This window comes from Heliangelus exortis, chromosome 23, assembly GCF_036169615.1.
Source record: "Heliangelus exortis chromosome 23, bHelExo1.hap1, whole genome shotgun sequence".
Classification (NCBI taxonomy): Eukaryota; Metazoa; Chordata; class Aves; order Apodiformes; family Trochilidae; genus Heliangelus; species Heliangelus exortis.
The window spans coordinates 1977251-2000772 of NC_092444.1; the positions used below are offsets into that span (position 1 = coordinate 1977251).

Here is a 23522-nt window from a genome sequence, read left to right on the forward strand (position 1 = left end):
TGCCCCTTTTTTTAATACCCCCAGGGCTGGTGACTCCACCACCTCCCTGGGCGACCTCTTCCAGTGCTTCCCCACTCTTTTCTTTGAAGGAATTTTTCCTGATATCCAATCTGAACCTTCCCTGGTGGGGAAGAAGAGGCCAACACCCACCTCACCACAGGCAGCAGGAGAGGGCAACGAGGGCTCCCCTAAACCTCCTCCAGCCTCAACACCCCCAGCTCCTTCACCCTCTCCTCCCACAACCTCTTCTCCATCATCCCCATCACCCCCGGAGCCCACCAGGATGAGAAGGATGTGGAGCTGGAACCCTCTGAGCTTCCCCCACCTCTTCATCCGCCAGCAAGGAGCAGGGAAGATCCCCCCTGGATCCCAAGATTCCAGCAAAAAAAAAGGCAGAGGACGCGGGCTGGGGGGTCGCTGCAGACATTTTCCTTTATTGCTGCACACCTCACACCTCACTTTTCCTCTTGGCACTTATTTGTAGGTATTTCTTTTAAAAAAAAACCAAAAAAAAAAACCAAAAAAAAAAAAAAAAAGCTCACACATGCTGGCACAGTGGGTGCTGTGATGCTGCTGCTGCTGTGCACACACCACTTCAGCACAGGCTGGTTTTAGGGATTTTTTTTTTTTTTTTTTCTTTTTCTCCCCCCCCACTTCTTTGATTTTCTTCCAAGTGTCTTCACTTCCAAAGCAGACAAATAAATAAAAAGGAAGATTACCAGTTAAAAACAAACCAGCCTGGGGCTTGGGGGATGTGCCAGCAGCTCCCACAGCAGCTGCATGCTGGGGGGATGCACTTTGTGAGGGGGGCCTGGGAGGTTTTTGTTCAGTTTTGCTGGAAAAGGACAGTATTTTTTCTTCTTTTTTTTTTAATATACTACAGCCTGAACTTCAGTGCAATAGGTACAACTACAGTGCAGGTAATGAACGATACAAAAGTCATCCTAACCCTGTCCAAGCTGCTTCTTGATCTCTAGAGAAAACTAAACCTTCGCATCGGTACCTTTTTTTTTTTTTTTTTTTCCTTTTTTTGTTGCTTTTTGTTTGGGTTTTTTTTTTCCTTTTCTGTATACATTATACAACGTGAATATAGAATATTTACAGTACTCTTGCTCCTCGAATCAGAAACGCTATAACTTAAAATGTCTACTATCAACAACCATTGAACAAAAATATATATAATATAAATATCTTCCAGTCTATACACAGAGCGGGAAATGGATGCGTGGCTGTGGTCGGCTCCACCAGCAGGCAAATATTGCCAAGATTAACCCCAAAACAGCAGCCCCCAGAACCCCACCACCTCTCCCCCTCCTCCCTGAAATCCAGGCAGAGGAGAGGAGAAGCCACTGGCAGAGCTGAGGCTGCAGCCTGACCCTGCCAACCCGCCGGGGGCTCGAAATTGGTGAGAAATGCTTGGAAAAAAAGAACTTCTTGGGTTTTTCGGGGGGTTGTTTGGTTTTTTTTTTTTTTTTAAATAAAATTTTTAAAAACTGTCGGTTTAGTCAATTTAGGTGATTTTCCTACGGTTAGAACATTAAAAAAAAAACAAAAACAAACAATGAGTTCCCAGCTTTAGAAGCTGTGGCTACGTGATTCCTCTCCGTTCCTGGCGTTAAAAACCAAACCGGGCACCTCCCTCCCGCTGGCAGAGGCCAAGTGGTGGGTTTGTAAAACATCTACTGGCTTTGAAATCCTGGACATGAAAACCAGCTAAAAACAAACAAGAAGAAAAAACGAAACAAAACAAAACAAAAAAAAAACTAGCAGAAAATAAAAAATAATAAAATCGGTCAGTCTGTCCCCAGAAAGCCAGTGGGGGAGCTGGGGTCTGCCCGCCAGCCCCGGTCCTGCTGTCTCTGTACAAAATGTTTTAAAAATCAAAACCCACCCAAGTCTGGGAGGTGGTGGGGGGGGGGGAAGTGGGTGGGTTAGACCTGGGAGTCAGCACCCAAGCTGTGGAACTCGTCGGGGGTTTTGTCGCTCTGGCCCGCTCCCCCCTGCCGGAATCCCGAGGCGATCTCGTCGAAGGTCCGACCCTTGGTCTCGGGTACTTTGAAGTAGGTGAAGATGAAGAAGAGGATGAGCAGCACCGTGAAGATGATGAAGACGTAGGAGCCACAGAGTTGCTGGGAAGGAGGGAAGAGGAGGAAGGGTGAGGGGGTGGATGGGGAAACCAGAGAAGCGATGGAGCCCACCCAAAGGATCATCAAGTGTTGGGCTGGGACCTGGGGCCTCCTTCCACGGGGCATCCCAAGTCAGGTCCATCCCATCCCAATCCCTCTTCCCTCAGGGTGTTCACCCAACCTCAGTGCAGGTTTTTGGGCTGCAGGTAGGTGACCCAGCCCAGCACCCATGGGAGCAGCAGGAGGTGATTACCGCGATGTACTGGAAGCCCATGCCCACTATGAAGTTGGAGGTCCAGTTGGAGAGCCCAGCAACAGCGAAGGCAGCAGGACGAGGGCCTTGGCTGAAGAGTTCTGCCACAATAAACCACGGGATGGGGCCTGGACCGATCTCAAAGAAGGCCACGAACCCGAAGATGGCCACGATGCTGAGGTAGGACATCCATGGCATTTGGTCCTAGGTCCAGGGGACAGAGAGGGAGAGAAGGTCAGGTTGGTGAAGGGGGTGAGGATGAAGCACAGGGGGTGAGATGATGATGCTGGGACACGAGCAAGAGGGCTGCTGGTGGGGAATGCAGAGAGGCTTCTCCAGACTGGAGCCTGGATTTTTGGGACCACCTCCCTGAGGAGGAGAAGCCCTTCCTCCTCTCCAACCACACCTCTTCCTCCAAGCCAGCAGGGTGAGAGGCACCACGTGGGACGTCCTCCCAGCCCACCAACCCCCCCAGCACCCATCACTCACCAGCAGTGTCAGGGCAATGGTCATGAGCACCGCACACCCCGCCATGCCCGCCAGCCCGATGAGGTGCAGGGTCCTGCGTCCCGCCCGTTCCACCACGAAGAGCTGTTGGGTGGAGAGAGGCACAACCATCAGCACAACCCCAGCCTGAGGGAAAGAGGGAAAGCCCTCTGCCCCTCCACCTTCCCCGCTCAGAGCTCGGTGGCACCAAACTCACCGACACCACGGTGAAAGCCGTGTTCACCACCCCAGAGCCGATGGTGGCGTAGACCGGCTGCTCCACGCCCGACTTCTCAAAGATGCTGGTGGAGTAGTAGAAAACCTACAAAGGGGCAGGGATGTGAGGAAAGGAAAGTCTGGAAGGCCAGGGGTCTGACACCCAGGCCCCCCCCCGGGACTCACGGCGTTGATCCCCGAGAGCTGCTGGGAGAGCTGGAGGACGATGGCGATGAGGATGGGCTGGCGGTACATGGGGGAACGGAACAGCTCCATGATGGTCACCTTCTTCTCCCTCATCATTTGCCTGCTCTCCTCCTTCATCTCCTGGAGGTCGCTGCTCACGTCCGTCGTGCCCCGCAGCTTCTTCAGGACTGAGGTGGGGTGAGGAGGGGGGAGGGTGAGGACGGGAGCCTCCTGCCTGGTGGGGTGAGCTGGGGGACACGGGGTCACTCACCGCTCTTGGCTTTGTTCTCCTCGTTGCGGTTGATGAGGAGGAAGCGGGGGCTCTCGGGGGCGAAGGGCAGGATGAGGCACTGCAGCAGGGCAGGCACGAAGATGAACCCCAGGAGCAGAGGCCAGAGGGAGTCGTTTCCCATGATCAGGTCCAAACCGAAGACCTGAGGATCAGAGGGGTCGAGTCACCCTTGTCCAGCTCAGGTTGGACCCAACTCTGCAGCTCATGGGTGCTCTCCAGGCTTGGGCACCCATCAGAGGAGTCACCCTTCTCCAGCTCATGTTGGACCCAACTCTGCAGCTCTTGGGTGCTCTCCAGGCTTGGACACCCATCAGAGGAGTCACCCTTCTCCAGCTCATGTTGGACCCAACTCTGCAGCTCATGGGTGCTCTCAAGGCTTGGGCACCCATCAGAGTCACCCTTGTCCAGCTCAGGTTGGACCCAACTCTCTGCTCTTGGGTGCTCTCCAGGCCTGGACACCCATCAGAGTCACCCTCATCCAGCTCATGTTGGAACCAACTCTGCAGCTCTTGGGTGCTCTCCAGGCCTGGGCACCCATCAGAGGAGTCACCCTCATCCAGCTCATGTTGGACCCAACTCTGCAGCTCTTGGGTGCTCTCCAGGCTTGGGCACCCATCAGAGGGACATGGACCTGCTGCTTCCAGGTGGCCAGGAGATGTCACACCATGATGCTGCCCACCCCCAACCTCCTCAGAGTCTGAGACCATCCCTCCAGCCCCAGCTCCATGCTGCATTAACCCCCCTCATCCCCAGCCCCAAAGATGGGGTGAGAGTTGGGATACACTGGGGTGCAGGATTGGGATGTGTTGGAGTTGGAATGGGGATGTGTTGGGATGCAAGACTGGGATAAATTGTGCAGGATTGGGGAGGGATGCCTTGGGGTTGGGATCCAGGCCTGGGATGTGCTGGGATGCAGGATGGGGGTGCAGGAGTGGGGTGCATGAGGGCAGAGAACCCCCAGATGGTTCTCCAGCACTCACCTGTGCAATGAGGATGCCCAAGACGATGCCAAGCTGGTGGAAGGTCCCCAGGGCACCCCGCAGGGCAGTGGGTGACACTTCACCCACGTACATGGGCACGAAACCAGTGGTGAGGCCAGAGTAGAGCCCGATGATGAAACGTCCCAGGATGAGCATCTCAAAGGACAGAGCCATCTTGGAGAAGCCCATGAGGACAGCAGCCAGGAAGGCCAGGATGTTGGACATCAGCATGGAGTTACGCCTGGGGAGGGAAGGGAAGAGGGTGAGGAGGACCAAGGGGGTCGGAGGGGTCGAAGGAGTTATCAGGAGAACTCAAAACCCCCAACATTTGGCAAGAGGGAGGTGTCCCTGGGATGCTGGGACTCCCCCCAGACTGGGTGCTCACCTTCCAAAGCGATTGACAAAGAGCCCCACGGAAAAGGACCCAACCATTCCTCCAACTGAGAAGATGGCAACAGAGAGGGACCAGAGGGTGGTGAGGGTGGCAGGGGTGATGGGCTCCTCGTAACGGTACAGCCAGGTCCGGTTGTAAAAGTCCTCAATCACCTGCAGAAAAATTGGGAGACAGAGAAAAACCAAATCCACGGGTTAAAAACCCATCCCCACTTCAACTGGGCCACCAGTGTCCCCGACTACCCGGCCACCTCCAGCCCTGTGGCTCACAAGGCCGTGTGTCACCGAGCCAGGAGGCAGCCAGGGGGTGGCCCAGCTCCAATCCCAGGGAGGAAACCTGATGGGATTCGCCAGGGAAATGCAGCCAGACGGGTTCTGGGCTCACCCTGCCAGGGAGAGAGAGCCTTGGTGGTGCCAAAACAGCCCCGTGGTGGTGGGGAGGTCACGCTCCTCCCTGGGGCAGGGCAGGCAGGAAAAGGGAGAGAGGGAGGGATAAGGGAAGGAGGGAGGGAAAAGGGAGAGAAGGAGGGAAAAAGGAGAGAAAGAGGGAAAAGGAAGGGAGAAAGGGAAAAGGGAGAGAGGGAGGGGAAAAGAAGGGAGAAAGGGAAAATGAAGGGAGAGAGGGAAAAGGGAGAGAGGAAGGAAAAAGGGAGAAGAGGAGGGAAAAGGGAGGGAGACAGGGAAAAGAGAGAGGGAGGGGAAAAGGAGAAAAGGAGGGAAAAGGAAGGGAGGGAAAAGGGAGAGAAAGAGGGAAAAGGAAGGGAGAAAGGGAAAAGGGAGGGAGGGAAAAGGGAGAGAGAGGGGGAAAAAGGAGGGAGAAAGGGAAAAGGGAGGGAGAGAGGGAAAAGGGAGAGAAGGAGGGAAAAAGGAGAGAAAGAGGGAAAAGGGAAGGAGAGAGGGAAAAGAGAGAGAGGAAGGAAAAAGGGAGAAGAGGAGGGAGAAGGGAGGGAGACGGAAAAGAGAGAGGGAGGGGAAAAGGAGAAAAGGAGGGAAAAGGAAGGGAGGGAAAAGGGAGGGAGGGAAGGAAAAGGGAGAGAAAGAGGGAAAAGGAAGGGAGAAAGGGAAAAGGGAGGGAGGGAGGGAAAAGGGAGAGAGAGGGGGAAAAAGGAGGGAGAGAGGGAAAAGGGAGAGAAGGAGGGAAAAAGGAGAGAAAGAGGGAAAAGGGAGAGAAGGAGGGAAAAGGGAGGGAGGGAAAAGGGAGGGAGAAAGGGAAAAGGGAGAGGGAGGGAAAAAGGAGAAAAGGAGGGAAAAGGGAGGGAGGGAAAAGGGAGGGAGGAAAAAGGGAGGGAAGAAGGGAAAAGGGAGAGGGGATGGCAAAGCCCCCCCTGGGCTGCTTGTTGGAGGTCTCACCCCCCACAGGGCAGCAGAGATGGGGGAGGAAGGTGAGAGGGTCACCCAAGAGGCTGATGCCTTCTCACCACCCCCCCAGACACTCCCTGGGGCTTGTTTTGGATTACTGTCTTGGCAGAACGTCTTTTTTTTTGTATATACATTTCTTTCTAAGTGTATTTTTGAAGCTAGAAGCCTCAAGGCAGTTATTTAAGGGTCACCCAGACCCAAAACAATGAAACCAAGGGGTCAGTAACAGCCCTGGCTGGAGGGAGGAGCAGAGGAAAGGTGCTGCTGGACATCAAGCAGCACCAGGACCTCACCACCCACACGTGCTCAGCCCCTGATGAGGTTTTGGAGGCTTTTCTCCCTTTTTCTAGCAAAACAAGTCATTAATAATAAATGGAGAACCCAGGAGTGCTCAGGCTCTGGGTAAGCAGATCTCTGCACACACTGCAGGGCTCTAAATTCCTCCCACCTTTCTCCAAATCCTCCAGTTTTCCCCCCAAAGAATCACAGAATCATCCGGGTTGGAAAGGACTTTGGGATCACCAAGTCCAACCCTTGCTCCACTCCCCCCGTGGTTCCCAGCCCATGGACTCAGTGGTTCTTCCTAAACATTCCTAAAAGACATCCAGGCTTTTCCTAAAACCCCCCAGGGATGGAGAATCCACCCCCTCCCTGGGCAGCCCATTCCAGTGCCTGAGCACCCTCTCTGCAAAGAATTTTTTCCTAATATCCAACCTAAACCTTCCCCAGGAAGCAGAAAAAAGAAAAATCCAAGGGACAGTGGACACCCCAGCACTGCCTTGTCCAAAAGTAACACCCAAACACCCCCTCCTGACCCCTTTCCTCCTCCAAAAAAGGGTGGATGGCAAAGCCACCCTGGGCTGCTTGTTGGAGGTGAAAAATCACAACTTTCAGGGGAGAGGAGCATGAAAAAAAATCATTCCACTTCCCCAAAGTTGGGGGTTTCTCCCTCTCACATCCTTATTTCCACAGCCAGGGGAAGGAGGAATCAGTCCTACAACTCAGTCCTGAGCCCCCTGCACCCCAATCTCAGTCCTAATCCTCTGCCCTCATGCACCCCACTCCTGCACCCCCATCCTGCATCCCAGCACATCCCAGGCCTGGATCCCAACCCCAAGGCATCCCTCCCCAGTCCTGCACAATTTATCCCAGTCTTGCACCCTGATGCATCCCCATTCCAACCCCAACACATCCCAATCCTGCACCCCAGTGCATCCCAACTCTAATCCTATATTTAAATTAATCCCAATGCATCCCAGTCCTGCACCCCAGTGCATCCCAAATCTAATCCTACCTTTAAATTAATCCCAATGCACCCCAATCCTGCACCCAACCTGAAACCCTTCCCCCCAATTAATCTTGATCCATCCCCACCCCCATCCTGCACCCTTGTGCACCCCAATTCATTCTGGCACACCCTTGCCCAGCACCCCCATGTATCCTGGGGTTTCTCCATCCTGCACCCCAACACATCCCCAGTCCAAACCTCATGCACCCCAATCCTGCACCCCCAGTTCCACCCCCCCCAGTGCTCCCCCTCCCACAAAGGTGGGATGAATCCCAGTGCCCAGATTCCTGCCCCATCCAGAGCACCCCAAAGCCCTGACCCATCAGCTCTGCACCCCAAAGCTGGTGGGGGTGCTGGGGGGGGGGAAATTCATGCCAAAAACACACCAGGGAAACTGAGGCAGCCCCCAGGTCCTGCTTTGCTGGGGGTTTGTAGGAACCAGAGCTCAATCTGGAGGGCCCAGTGACCCAGAGCAGCTCAGGAGAACCCTTCAGCTGCAAGGAAGATCCTGGGAATGCTGGGCTGGGAGGTCAGGCAGGAATTCTGGAGCACTGGGTGGGTCAGAAGGCAGCTCCACACGTGCCTCCCACATCCCCCAGCTCCATGCTGCTTCCCAACACTGCTCCCAGCACCTGTATCCAGAGCAGAACCAGCACCAGGATGGTTGGGTCCACGTTCAGGATATTAAAAATCACAGAGATGCTTCCAGCACCAGCAGGAGCTGCAGCTCCTGGCTGAGTCCAACCCAGTCCCAGCAACTCGAGGTGGTTGAACACTCCCTGTGTGACCCCTCCAAGAAATTCATGGCTTTTTATGCTCATTCCAGCTTGGATGGGGGGGCTGGGAAGTTTTTGCCCCTGGGGTCTTCTCTCCCGCAAGGAGTTTTCTCAGGGCTCAAGGTGTGATTTTGCAGCTCATTGCCCTGGTAATAGGATTAATAATCCTGCCTCCCTGGGTTTAATTACATGGGATGGAGCCCCAGGGGCTGGGGGGGTGCCTGGGGATGGGCTCTGCTGGACCCTGCTCTGCTCTGCCCTCCCACACTGCACCCCAACAGCAGAGCTCTACCCAGGGCACCCGGGTGGAATTCCCAAACTAACATTCCCTAAAAATGTAACACCTCAAAAAGCCAGGAAATTTGAGGGAACTCAAGTTTTTCAGGGCTCCCATGAATCCCCCAATGGCTGGAAGGCTGTGGCACTGCAGTAGGGGAAGGAGCAAACACCTCCTGCTCCCTCTGTCCCATCCCGGCCCCGTTCCCCGCCCCATATGACTCAAACCCCAATGAACTCCCAGACCTTTTGCTAAAATCCAAGGTTAAAAGTTACACCAGCCCCACCCAGAATGCATCCTGCAGGAGTCTTCCTGTCGGAAAAAAAATAAAAAAAAAAAACAAACCAACCCAAAAACACTAAGCAAAGAAAAAAAACACAATTTTCCTGGGAAGGCAAGAACTAAATAACAACCCCCCCCCCCTTTCTCACCAAATCCCATTAGAGGCAGTAAGCAGGGATGTACTATTTTAGCCAGCCTGGCAGGGGATGTGTGTTTGTTTTCAAGTGTGGGGTGTGTGTTGGAATTCTGCAGCAGGGAGGGTGCTGGGCTCACCTTCTGTGGAGCATTGATGACACCAGTGTTGTAGCCAAACTGCAAGGAGCCCAGGACTGCTCCTCCCACAGCCAGCATCAGGCGAGCTGTCATCTGGGGGGGGGAAAAGGAGAAAAAGGGTGAAATTTGGGGGGTACAGCCAAATCCTACATCAGAGAGGCTCCCCCAGGGAGCTGCAAGAGGAGGAGGGATGCTCGGGAGGGTTGTGAGTAAATCTGGGAAGGAGAACACTTGTTTTTTTTTTCATGGCATCCTCGTGGGCTAGGGGGAAAAAAATATAATAAATTTAGAAAACCACTGGTTTGGGCTTAAAAAAAATATTGTTTGGGGATTCCAGGAATTTTTTTGCCTGGGGACTGGGGAGAGAGGTTTTATCTGGGCTGGTAGGGTCCCCTCTGAGAGCTCCAGGTGACAGCCAGGCAGCACAAGATGCTTTGGGGGACACCACGGTGACAGCGCCGGGACGAGGATGCCCCAGCCAGCTCCTGCTAACGAAGTTTTTCCCCGGGAGCCTAATTAACAGTCACGAAGCAAAACCCCCGACTATTTGGCAACCCCTTCACCCTCCTCCTCTTCCTCCTGCTTAAGGCAGAGCCACAATCAGAGCCTTGTTTGGGAGCAAGGTCAGGGCAGGCCAGCGCTTGGGCCACCTTCGTTAAGGGCCCAATTATCCCAGGCAGGAGATTTTCCCAGCACTCAGCTCCAAGAACCAGGATCCGACATTCCCACTTAAGCAGCTTTGGGATGATCCACGGGAAATTTGTAAGCCCCTTAGTTTGGGGGGGTGGTGGTGAAGGGAAAAAGGGTCAGAGCCTCTCCAGTTATCCCAGGTCCAGGTGAATCCCCCTGACATCGGGATGCTCCCCATATTCCCAAGGGATTGGGGCTGGCCAGACCCCACCTAAACACCTAAACCCCTCACTCAGTGATGGCAAAGCAAGAATGTCCCAAAAAAGGGGATATTTTCTTATTTGAGAAGTGTTTTCTGAAGGGTTTTTTTCTTAAATAAATGTAAATAAATGCTGCTCGCTGACCTCACCTCTCCAGCCAAGCTGCCTTCCCCCCCCCTCCCTTGAAAGTTTGCAGGGAAAAAGCAGCAGGGAATAAAGCCAGCCTGTTAATGAAGCTCATTAATTAGGCTTGGCCCCAACACAACTACTCAGGGAGGTTTTGGCACTTGGTTTTGTTCAGTGGTTCTGAATAAACCCACCCGAGAAGAAAAACGCGCCACTTGGGAGGGCAAAACCAGGCTGGAAAGTGGCTGACGTCCCAGAAAAACGAGGAAAAAACCTCCCAAAAATCTAAAATCCCAACTCCAACCTCACCCACCACCCCACTGCTCTGCAAAGCTGGGATGGGCAAGGACCAGGAATGCCAAAAGCAACCTGTGCTTGAGTGAAAATTGTTCAAAACCGGGGGGGTTCGGGTGCGTTTCAGAAATATTTTTATTTTTGGGGGGTTTATGGGGGTTTGGGTGACTTATTCTTTTTTTTTTGGGGGGGGGCAGGTGATCCCAAACTTTTTTGGGTAGCAATTCTGCCAGGATTGCTGCAGGGCAATGCCCCAGGTAGGGCAGGTGAGTCAGAGCCACAGGGATGGGGATGCATCACACCGGGATGAACTTTGCTCCGGGAAGGTGGCAGGTAGCAACACCTCTTCATTCCAACACCAGCCACTGCCCCACACAGAATTAAGGAAGAAAATTAATTCCATTAAAAAAAAAAAAAGCACAAACTTGTCTTTTGAAACTTCTAGCAAAAAAAAAAAAAAAAAAACAAAAAAACAAAACAAAAAAAAACCACTTTATAAAAGTAACTTCTAGCCAAAAACCAAGCAAACCTCAACTTATATTTTTAACCTCTGGTAAAAAAACTCTGTGCATTTTTAACGTTCATAGAAAGATGAGATTTTTTTTTTTTTCCTGCTCCAGCAGCAGCTCCAGGAGGCAGAGTTTGTATGCTGAGATTTTTGGGAGGCTCTCCCCAGGCAGGGTCACTCTGAGTCAGCTCCTCCCGCTCCCTTCGGGCTTCCCAGCTCCAAACACGCTGCCCGGCCCGATCCAGCTTCAACCTCGCCATTAAAGGAGAGGCTCAAGATGGCGAGTTAGGAGGGGGTGGGAAAAAAAGGAAAAAAAAAAAAAAAAAATAGAAATGTTGATGTTTAAGGGCAGCCTCGAATGGGAAACTCCCGCAAAACCACGCACGGGCTTGGGTGGGTTTTTTTTATTGAGTGCTCCCAAAAAAACAGCAGCTTTATTTGGAGTTGAGAAGGAGAAAAAAAAAAAAAAAAACCAAACCACAACAACCCAACATACTTCCCCGTCTTGCTTTTGGTCAATAAACTTCTTTACAGCCCGGAGATACCCAACACTCCTGTTTTTCCCCCCCTCCCACTACCAGCTCCTCTCTGCCTTACAGGAAGGTGAGCACAGGGCTTGTAATTTTAATATATTTGTGTTGCTTTTTTTTTTTTTTTTTTTGCTGCTTCCTGCTTCCTTCAGCACTTGAACACGGAAGCCGGGACTCTCGGAGGAAACATCATCCCATGGGGTGACAGCAGACCCTCCCAAACCCAAACTTTTCCAAGTCTTTTTTTTTTTTTTCCTGCAGCACAGGAAGATTTGGGGATGCCACTGGAACAAGGAACTAAATAATCCTTCTTTAAAAAAAAAAAAATTGAATTTTTTTTTTTTCTTAGAAGTGTCCCAGGAGGGAATTTCAGGAAAATCCACATTTAAAGAACCAATAAAATAAAAAAAAAAAAACCAACCACGAGGTTTTATTGCAAAGCATCCCATCCCGGGATGGCTGCGGGGGGGGGGGGGGGGGTTTTGCAGCCTGGCAGCATCTCCCGCACTTGTGAAAATCCCCAGGATCACAAGCCCGGGACAACCCTCTGGCTCCCAGCCTGGGAAAACCTTACGCACCCACCCAGACCCGCGTAAAACCCGCGGCATGTGCCACGGGAACCGCGCAGGGTTCTGCGGGCACCGCGGGGATCGGCTCCGGGTTTGCGGGAAGGGGCGGGGGGGGGGGGGGGGGATTATAAGGTGCGGGTGAAAAACTGGGGGTGAGGGGAAGCGGAGGCGGGGAAAGGGGTATTTTTCTTATTAATAATTATTATTATTCTTTGGGTTTGTTTTCCTAAAGGTCATCTGGGGACGGCGACACCATCCCTCCGAGTTTGGCAACCGCAAGAGCGTCTGCGACGAGCCCGGGAGATGTTTTCGCACGCAAAAGAGCTCCGTGGGGAGGAAAACATCTCCCGCTTGAAGAAAATTAAATATTAAGTGGGAGAGCTCAGCCCCACCTCCCAGCACCCCGGCTGCATCCATTAAAAAAAAATAAATAAACCAAAAAAAACCCGTTTTCCATTCCCCCCCCTGCACAAAACACGCTCTGGGTTTAAGCAGAGAATTGTCCCTGCAATTAATTACATCTAAAAAAAAGATATTTAATTCTTTCTAACCCAAATGGTATCTAATGAGGGAGTTATGGAGAGGGCACCCCCAGCATCCCGGCTGCATCCATTAAAAAAAAAAATAAACACAAAAAAACCTGTTTTCCATCCCCCCCCCTCCGCACAAAACACGCTCTGGGTTTAAGCAGAGAATGTCCCTGCAATTATTACCTTATAAAAAAAAAGATATTTAATTCTTTCTAACCCAAATGGTATCTAATGAGGGAGTTATGGAGAGGGCACCCCCAGCATCCCGGCTGCATCCAAAAAAAAAAAAAACACACAAAAAAACCTGTTTTCCATCCCCCCCCCTGCACAAAACTCGCTCTGGGTTTAAGCAGAGAATTTTCCCTGCAATTAATTACCTTATAAAAAAATATACTTAATTCTTTCTAACCCAAATGGTATCTAATGAGGGAGTTTTGGAGAGGGCACCCCCAGCATCCCGGCTGCATCCATTAAAAAAAAAATAAACACAAAAAAACCTGTTTTCCATCCCCCCCCTGCACAAAACACGCTCTGGGTTTAAGCAGAGAATGTCCCTGCAATTAATTACCTTATAAAAAAAAGATATTTAATTCTTTCTAACCCAAATGGTATCTAATGAGGGAGTTATGGAGAGGGCACCCCCAGCATCCTGGCTGCATCCATTAAAAAAACAAAAAAAAACCAAAAACAAACTGTTTTCCATCCCCCCCCCTGCACAAAACACGCTCTGCGTTTAAGCAGAGAATGTCCCTGCAATTAATTACCTTATAAAAAAAAGATATTTAATTATTTCTAACCCAAATGGTATCTAATGAGGGTGTTATGGAGAGGGCACCCCCAGCATCCTGGGTGCATCCATTAAAAAAAACAAAAAAAAACCTGTTTTCCATCCCCCCCTCCGCACAAAACACGCTCTGGGTTTAAGCAGAGAATGTCCCTGCAATTAATTACCTTATAAAAAAAAGATATTTAATTCTTTCTAACCCAAATGGTATCTAATGAGGGAGTTATAGAGAGGCAGAGGTGGCCCTGGCTCCATTTCGGTGCCCGGGAGCTGAGCCCGGCCGGCACCGCATCGGATTTCTTCCTTAGGAGAGGGAATTTCTTTAGAATTCCAACCCCCATCGAGGCGCTGCCGGCCGTCACGTTCCCAAACCCACACCTCGCCACCCCAAAAAAAAAAAAATACAAGGCGCTGGGACGGAGCCAGCTTGAAAAAGTGGGAAAAAATAGGAAAAACAATGTTAAATTAGTGGTGTTCTTAATGCGCCAAATATAGGGGATAAGTGGAAAAGAGGGGGGCGTAGGAAATGGGGGGAATGGCAATAGGGAGGAAGGGGAAGAGGAGGTTTTAACTGGCACAGAAATCTGATTTTGGGGGAAATCTGATTTTTTTTTGGTTTTAATTACGCCTTGCCCAACGCCCTGCACCGCCACGGACTGAGGTTTTTCTTGCTTTCCCCAGAAAAAAAAAATAAATTAAAACCCACCCTACGCGCTCGAATAAACCCCAAACTCTCCCAAGCGGGGATATCGGGGGCGGGGGGGGGCATCCCCGGCGAGGGGACCCCGGGGCTCTCCCTTAATGACCCCCCCGCAATTAACTCCCTTTCCTCATTTAGGGCCCGATGTCGCAGCTTTGCCCCATCCCTCCCAACACAACCCCATTTCTTTGGGGCCGGACGAGGCTCCGGGAGGGCTCAGCCGCTGCCAACCGCCCGCAGGAGTTTGGGTTATTAAATAATATTAAATAATTTTTTTTTTTTAGGGGGGGTAGATTGGGGGGAACGGGACCAAAGCTCTGAGAAGAGCCCACGCTGCGCTCTGACCCGCGTAACATCGCTGGGATGGGGGGTCCCCCCCCAAAATCCTTGCACCCCCCCCCCAAACCCCACGCAGGGCACTTCTGGGCCCTGCTTCTTTTCCTTGATTCCCCAAAACACGCCCAAAAAAAGTGCCCTTTTTCGCCTTTCCTCACCCCAAAAGGGGAGGGGGGGGTGGGGGTCACCCCAAACCTGTTTCCCAAGCGCGCTACGGAGCGCAGGGGCGCGGTGTTTCGGGGGGTTATTTATTAATTATTAATTACTCGGGGGGCGATTTATTAAAAAATTTTGGAGGGGGGGGGGGGGGACACACACGCTTATTTACCGCGGCGGAACCCACGCTGCCCGCCGTGGCGGTGCGGTGCGGGCCCCCCCTGGTTTTTTCCCCCTTTTCCTCCTCGAAGCGGGCGGGCGCGTTGTGTAACGCGGGGCGGGGGTGCGGTGGGGTTCTGAGGGGAGGGGATGAGGGGTCTGTGAGGGGTGAAGGGGGGGGTCTGTCCGGACGCGGTCTCTCACCTTGCTGCCGGTCTCCATGTCGGCCCCGGGCTGGGTGCGGGTCGGGGCGGGGGCCGGGGGGGGTTGCGGAGCGGCGCGCAGAGGAGCGGAGCGGTGGCGCGCGGCCGCGGCGGGGGCATTGAAGCGGCTTAAGAGTGCGGGCGGACGGGGCGCGCGCGGCGGCGCGGGGCGGAGGCGCTGATTGGGCGGCGAAAGGGAGGGGCGGGGCCAAGGGGGGCCCCGGGGGGCGGGGAAAAGGCGGGGGCGGGGCTTGAAAGGAAAGGGAGAAAGGGGGCGGGGCCAGGAGGGGCGGGAGAGGAGGGGGGGGGGGGCGGGAGAGGGGAGGGGGGAGAGGGGAGCGCGTGCGGGGCTGCACGTGGGATGGGGATGGGGGGGGGGAGGGCACGTGAGTGTGCGTGAGTGTGAGTGTGAGTGTGTAAGTGTGAGTGTGCGTGAGTGTGAGTGGGTGTGAGTGGGTGTGAGTGTGAGTGTGCGTGACTGGGTGAGTGGGTGTGTAAGTGTGTGTAAGTGTGAGTGTGCGTGAGTGTGAGTGGGTGTGCGTGGGTGTAAGTGTGAGTGTGCGTGAGTGGGTGTGTGAGTGTGCATGGGTGTGTGTGAGTGTGAGTGGGTGTGTGTGAGTGTGAGTGTGTGTGTGCATGGGTGTGAGTGTGTGTGATTGTGAGTGGGTGTGTGAGTGGGTGTGAGTGTCAGTGTGCATGTGAGTACATCTGTGTGCGTGTGTGCACAGTTGTGAGTGTGAACATGTGTGTACTTGTGTGTGAGAGTGTGTGTGAGTACGTGTGTACACGTGGGTGTGTACATGGGTGTGCGTGAGTGTGTAAGTGTGTGTACACGTGTGGGTGTGTGCGTGTGTGTGTGTACGTGTGCATGGGTGTGAGTGTGTGTGAGTACATGTGTGTACTTGTGTGTGCACATGTGTGTGCCTGTGTGAGAGTACATGTGTGCACACGTATGTAATGTGTGTGTGCACCTGTACATGTGTGCGTGTCTGTGTGTACATGTGAGTGTGTGAGGATACGTGTGTTCACGTGTGCACGTGAGTGTACGTGTGCACGAACACGTGTGCAATGCACATGTGTGTTTGTGTACATCTGTGTGTGCTTGTGTGTCCACATGTGTATGCACCAGTGTGTGTGTGAGGATGTGAAGGTGTGCTGGTACACGTGTGTGTGCACACGTGTGTGTCTGCGCTTGTGCACGTGAGTGTGCACACCCGTGTGCTTGCACATGTGTGCACACATGCAGCTCACCAAAGTTCACGAGTGTCTGTGTGCCCCGTGGGTCTGTGCATGAGTGTGCAAGTGCACACACCTCTACACATGTGTGTGCAATGTGCTTGTACATGCGCGTGTGCCTGTGCTCACCCACACACGTGCACTACTCTGCACACTTCTGCACACATGGACGTGCACACACGTGGCTGCATTCAGCTGCAGTGCCCCTTGCACCACTGCAAGGCTGCAGCCCAACCCCCCCCTTGTGCAACACCCTGCACCACCATGGGCACGGGGCAACCCCAGCACTGCTGGTGCAAAACTTTGCATGTGGTGCAAACCCCCCCTGTGTGGTGCAAAACTCTGTAGCTGGTGCAACATCCCTGTGCAAAATCCCCTGCACCTGATGCCTTGCACGTGGTGCAAAACCTCATGCCCCGTGCAAACCCCCAGATGTGCTGAAAAAAAAAAAAAAAAGAGTGGTGCAAAAACCCCTGTGCACGGTGCAATCACCTGGCCCCAGTGCAATAGCTCACACATGGTGCAAAATGCCACACACAGTGCAAAATCCTGCTCCTTGTGCAACACCCAGGGCCTCGTGCAATAGCCCAGGCCTGGTGCAATAGCTCACACGTGGGGCAAAACTACATGTGGTGCAAAACACTGCACATTGTGCAAAATCCTGAACCTTGTGCAATGTCCCTGTCCCCGTGCAACAGCCTGGGCCTCGTGCAATAGCCCAGACGTGGTGCAAAACCCCGTCTGTGGTGCAGAATGCTGCACACAGTGCAAAATCCTTCTTCTTGTGCAACATCCCAGGCCTGGTGCAATCCCTTGCACCTGGTGCAATCCCCCACAGATGGTGCAAAACTCTGCATGTGGTGCAAAAGGCCCCACACAGTGCAAAATCCTACTCCTCGTGCAACATCCCAGGCCTGGTGCAATACCCCACACGTGGTGCAAAACCCCATCAGTTGTGCAAAACGCTGCGCACAGTGCAAAATCCTGCCCCTTGTGCAACAGCCCGGCCGTGGTGCAAAACCCCCCCAGGCTGTGCAACACCCTCGAGCAAACCCCCTGCCCGCAACCCCCACGGGAGAACAACCCCCCCACTCAGGACAATGCCCCACGCGTGGTGCAACCCCCCCTGCCCCTGGTGCAACGCCCCGGGCCTCGTGCAAACCCTGCACAAGACGCCGACCCCGAAAAAAAGCCCGCGGCTGGTGCAAAACCCGTGGTGCAAAACCCGTGGTGCAAAACCCGTGGTGCAAACGCCCCCCCCCCGAGCGATCCCCACGCAACCCCTCCCCAAAACTCGCGTGGCTGGGGCCGTGGGGAGCCGGGCGCCCCTCCCCCCCCTTTTCCCGGGAATATTTTGGGGTGCAAGGGGCGGAAAATCCCTCGGGAAAAGCCGGGGGGGAGGAGCCGGGCTGGATGGGACCCCCTGAACGGCCCCGGCTCCTCCCACCCCATCCCATCCCACCCCATCTCATCCATCCCATCCATCCCATCCCATCCCATCCCATCCCATCCCATCCCATCCATCCCATCCCATCCCACCCCATCCCACCCCATCCCATCCCATCCCATCCATCCCATCCATCCCACCCCATCCCATCCCATCCCACCCCATCCATCCCATCCATCCCATCCCATCCCATCCCATCCCATCCCATCCCACCCCATCCCACCCCATCCCATCCCATCCCATCCATCCCACCCCATCCCATCCCCTTCCATCCCATCCCACCCCATCCATCCCATCCATCCCATCCCATCCCATCCCATCCCATCCCATCCCATCCATCCCATCCCATCCCATCCCATCCCATCCCATCCATCCCACCCCATCCCATCCCATCCCATCCCTTCCCATCCCATCCCATCCCATCCCCTCCCATCCCATCCCATCCCATCCCATCCCATCCCATCCATCCCACCCCATCCCATCCCATCCCTTCCCATCCCATCCCATCCCATCCCCTCCCATCCCATCCTATCCCATCCCATCCATCCCATCCCATCCCATCCCATCCCATCCCATCCCATCCCATCCCATCCCATCCCATCCCATCCCCTCCCATCCCATCCCATCCATCCCATCCCATCCCATCCCATCCCATCCCATCCCATCCCATCCCATCCATCCCATCCCATCCCATCCCATCCACCCCACCCCATCCCATCCCATCCCATCCATCCCATCCCATCCCATCCCATCCCATCCCATCCATCCCATCCCATCCATCCCATCCCATCCCATCCCATCCATCCCATCCCATCCCATCCCATCCCATCCCATCCCATCCCATCCCATCCCATCCATCCCATCCCATCCCACCCCATCCCATCCATCCCATCCCATCCCATCCCATCCCATCCCATCCCATCCATCCCATCCCATCCATCCCATCCCATCCCATCCCATCCCATCCCATCCATCCCATCCCATCCCATCCATCCCATCCCATCCCATCCCATCCCATCCCATCCCATCCCATCCCATCCATCCCATCCCATCCCACCCCATCCCATCCCACCCCATCCCATCCCATCCCATCCCATCCCACCCCATCCCATCCCATCCCATCCCATCCCATCCCATCCATCCCATCCCATCCCATCCCAAAGTTTCCCTCCCCTGCCCCAAAAAAAAAAAAAAAAAAAAAAATCAATAGAAAAATCGTGAAAATGGTTAAAATCAGCCAAAGGTTTCTAAGGATTCCCATTTTCCCAAAAAAGGTGCAAAAAGCAAAGAAAAAAATAAAATTAATTAAAAAAAAAATTTTTAAGCCACCACAAAAATGGGGGGAAAAAAAAAATCAGAAATTGGGCAAAAATTTAAAAATTGTGAAAATCAGCCAATGGTTTCGAAGGATTCCCATTTTCCCCAAAAAAGCTCAAAAAGCAAAAAAAAAAAAATATTAATTAAAATTAATTTAAAAAAAAAATTTGAAGCCACTGCAAAAATGGGGAAAAAAAAAAAAAAGGAAAATCAGGAATTGGGCAAAAATAAAAAAATCATTAAAATCGTTAAAATCAACAAGTTAAAAAATGTTTGAAATCAAATTTTAAAATCCTTTAAATCAACAAATGGTTTCTAAGGATTCCAATTTTTCCTGAAAAAGCACAAAAAGAAAAAAAAAATTAATTAAAATTAATTTAAAAAATTTTTTTTAATCCACCAGAAAAATGAGGGAAAAAAACCAAAGTAAAAAGCAGAAATTGGGCAAAAATTTTAAAATTGTGAAAATGGGTGAAATCAACAAATGGTTTCTAAGGATTCCAATTTTTCCCAAAAAAGCACAAAAAGCAAAAAAAAATTAATTAAAATTAATAATAATAAAAAATTTTAAACCACTGCAAAAATGGGGGGGAAAAAGTAAAAAGCAGAAATTGGGCAAAAAATTAAAAATTGTGAAAATCGTTAAAAATCAACAAATCAATTAAAAAATGGTTAAAATCAACCAAAGGTTTCTAAGAATTCCAATTTTTCCCAAAGAAGCCCAAAAAGTGAAGAAAAAATTCAAATGAATGAATTAATAAATTTTTTTTGAAACCACCACAAAAATGGGAAAAAAAAAAAAAGTAAAAAGCAGAAATTGGGCAAAAGATTTAAAAATCGTGAAAATGGTTAAAATCAACCAAAGGTTTCTAAGAATTCCAATTTTTCCCAAAAAAGCCCAAAAAGCACAGAAAAAAAATTAATTAAAATTAATAATAATAAAAAAATTTAAACCACCACAAAAAAGGGGGGGAAAAAAGTAAAAAGCAGAAATTGGGCAAAAAATTTAAAAATTGTGAAAATCATTAAAAATCAACAAATCAATTAAAAAATGGTTAAAATCAACCAAAGGTTTCTAAGAATTCCAATTTTTCCAAAAAAAGCCCAAAAAGTGAAGAAAAAATTCAAATGAATGAATTAATAAATTTTTTTTGAAACCACCACAAAAATGGGAAAAAAAAAAAAGTAAAAAGCAGAAATTGGGCAAAAAATTTAAAAATCGTGAAAATGGTTAAAATCAACCAAAGGTTTCTAAGAATTCCAATTTTTCCCAAAAAAGCCCAAAAAGTGAAGAAAAAAAATTAATTAAAATTAATAATAATAAAAAATTTTAAACCACCACAAAAATGGGGGGGAAAAAAGTAAAAAGCAGAAATTGGGCAAAAAATTCCAAATCGTGAAAATGGTTAAAATCAACCAAAGGTTTCTAAGGATTCCAATTTTTCCCAAAAAAGCCAAGAAAAAATTGAAATGAATGAATTAATAAATTTTTTTTGAAACCACCACAAAAATACGAAAAAAAAAAAAAATAAGTAAAAAGCAAAAACTGGGCCAAAATTCCCAAAAAAACCCAACAATTAACACTATTTTCCTATATCCACCACATTTTTCCCCACCAAACACAAACTTCCCCAATCCCAAACCTTTTTTTTTTTTTTGGCTTCCCCCCCGCCTCATGGAAAAGGTGGAAATTTGGGGGCTGATCCAGCATTTTTGTGCTGGGATCACCAAAAAAAAAATTAAAAAATAAAAATAAAATCGGATGGATCAGGAATGCTGAGGGCAGGAAAAGGGAAGCGCACTCTGTGCTGGGTCAGGAACTGGCTGGAGGGCCCAGAGAGTGGAGCTGAACGGGGCTGCATCAAAATGGCGGCCGTGGTGTCCCCCAGGAATCAGTGTTGGGCCCAGTGCTGTTTAATATCTTTATTGATGATTTAGATGAGGGGATTGAGTCCATCAGCAGCAAATTTGCAGATGACACCAAGTTGGGGGGAGTGTGGATGTAATTTAATTTAATTTACTCCTCATCCAAGCCCTCAGCATCCAGCTGGAAGGCTGTGTTGGGCCAAAAGGTGTGAAAAAGAAAAATGTGCTGTGGCTGGGAGGCAAATAACTTGTGGGTTGTTGGTGCTGCTCAGGGGGAAGATCCCAGAGGAGGAGAAGGAGCAGAACAAAGCCCAGCTCTGCAGCCATGCACCCAGGAACAGCCAAGTTCCCAACCTGGAGGTGAGCTGGGAGAGGGATTGGGATGAAGGGATGTTTAATGGGGTCTGTTTAGTGTCTTCATTGATGGTTTATAGAGGGGATTGAGTCCACCATTAGGAAATTTGCAGATGACACCAAGTTGGGGGGAGTGTGGATCAGCTGGAAGCAGGAGGGCTCTGCAGAGGGACCTGGGCAGGCTGGGGACTTGGGCTGATCCCAACGGGATGAGGTTCAACACAACAACCCCATGGGGAGCTCCAGGCTGGGCACAGAGTGGCAGAAAGGGAGCTGGGAGTCTGGATTGCCAGGAAGGTGACCAGGAGCCAGCAGTGTGCCCAGGTGGCCAAGAAGGCCAATGGCATCATGGGCTGGCTCAGGAACAGCGTGGCCAGCAGGTCCAGGGAAGGGATTCTGCCCCTGTGCTCAGCCCTGGGGAGGCCACAGCTTGAGTCCTGTGTCCAGTTCTGGGCCCCTCAGCTCAGGAAGGAGATTGAGGTGCTGGAGCAGGTCCAGAGAAGAGCAAGGAGGCTGTGAAGGGATCCAGCACAAGTCCTGTGAGGAAGGGCTGAGGGAGCTGGGGGTGTTGAGGCTGGAGAAGAGGAGGCTCAGGGGAGACCTCATCACTCTCTCCAACTCCCTGAAAGGAGGTTGGAGCCAGGGGGGGGTTGGGCTCTTTTCCCAGGCAACTCTCAGCAAGACAAGAGGCCATGGTCTTAAATTGTGCCGGGGGAAGTTCAGATTGGACGTTAGAAAGAATTTTTTCACGGAAAGGGTGATCAGACATTGGAACGGGCTGCCTGGGGAGGTGGTGGACTCTTCGTCCCTGGAGACATTTAAAAAGCGACTCGATATGGCACTCAGTGCCATGGTCTGGTGACTGTGGCAGTAGTTGTTCAAGGGTTGGACTCGATGATCTCTGAGGTCCCTTCCAACCCAGCCTATTCTATGATTCTATGATAATCCCACCCGGTGCCAAGGGGGGGGATTTAGGGGGGGATTTAGGGGGGGATTTTGTCCTTCCCATCCCTTTGGAATGGGGGGAAAAAAGGGATAAAAGGGAGGAGGGAGGATAAAGGGGGAGGGAGGAGATCGGAGGCCCCGGGGATGGGCGCAGGGATTCCAGGTGGGATGGAGGTTGGAGGCCCCAGGGATGGGGTCACTTTTTCCAAGGAATTCCCTGGGTGTGTCCCGGGAATGGCCGGAGGGTGCAGGAATGGCCTCGTCACAGGGATGGAGGCCACGGGGATGGGCTCAGGGAGTTGAGTGGTGGGAGAGGAGGCCCAGAGGCCACGGGGATGGGCTCAGCCTTTTTCATGGACTGGAGATTCCAGGGATTCACTTGCTGGGAAGGCCCAGAGGCCATGGGGAAGGGCTCAGGGAGGCCCAGAGGCCACAGGGATGGGCTCCGAGGATCAAGGGGTGGGGAAGGCCCAGAGGTCACAGGGATGGGCTCAGGGAGTCGAGTGGTGGGAGAGGAGGATGGAGACCACGGGGATGGACTCGGGGATTCAGGTTTGTCAAGACCAGACGTGTGGGGATAGCCTCATCCTCCTCATCCTCCCCATCCTCATCCTCCTCATCCTCATCCTCTTCCTCCCTTCTCATGCTCCTCATCCTCCCCAACCTCCCCATTCTCCCCATCCTCATCCTCCCCATCCTCATCCTCCCCATCCTCATCCTCCCCATCCTCATCCTCCTCATCCTCCAAGCTCTGAGCTCTGACTCCACCACCCTCCCCCCCCCAGGCTCCAGCAGGATTTCTGCCAACCCCCAGAATTCCCAAAAGACAGGGAAATCCACTCTTTTCCCTCCCTCCCCCGTGCTGCCAGGCTGTCCCAGGTCATTACCTGGTGGCACCTCCATCCATGTCCCCACCCTTGGGGACACAGGGGACACGGGCATCCCGGTTGGATGTTTGGGGGATTTTTGGGAAGTGTCTCCTCCTGTTTTTTGTGGAAAGCCCAGGCTGGGATTTCCTGCCCAGGGGGAATAAAATCGGTGTCATCCGTGGCACAGGGGTTTGGCTCCACAGCCAAAAAATCACAGATTATCCCTAAAAACATTTGGGAAAATTTTATCCCTTGACTTCCCACACTGGCAGAGTCACCCCCGCCCCTAAATCCAGGTAAAAATCCAGGCCAAAAAAAAAAAAAAATCCTCCAAAATGGAATTTTTGGACAGCCACCATCCCAAATTCTTTCCGTTCCCCCAAAAAATCCTGGAAAACAAACCTTGGAATTCCAAGTCCTGATTGCCCAATGTCCCTGTCCCCTGTCCCTGCCAACATCTGGGCAGGGCCATCCTGGTTTCCAGCAAAACCTTGGATTTTTCCTTCCATGGAGCTC

General features: G+C 51.7%; 1 protein-coding gene across 1 annotated transcript; it reads right to left on the minus strand.

Annotated features, from left to right (window-relative positions):
- Window positions 1-407: 407 nt before the first annotated feature.
- Window positions 408-15154, minus strand: SLC2A1 (solute carrier family 2 member 1). The gene is made up of 10 exons (XM_071766833.1): window positions 14974-15154; window positions 9188-9280; window positions 4925-5085; window positions 4540-4780; window positions 3539-3701; window positions 3268-3455; window positions 3083-3187; window positions 2869-2970; window positions 2380-2583; window positions 408-2129 (listed from the first exon to the last, which is right to left on the minus strand). Exons 1-10 carry the CDS (start codon window positions 14989-14991, stop codon window positions 1932-1934), a joined length of 1473 nt encoding a protein of 490 aa, XP_071622934.1. The 5' UTR covers window positions 14992-15154; the 3' UTR covers window positions 408-1931.
- Between the last annotated feature and the right edge of the window lie 8368 nt (window positions 15155-23522).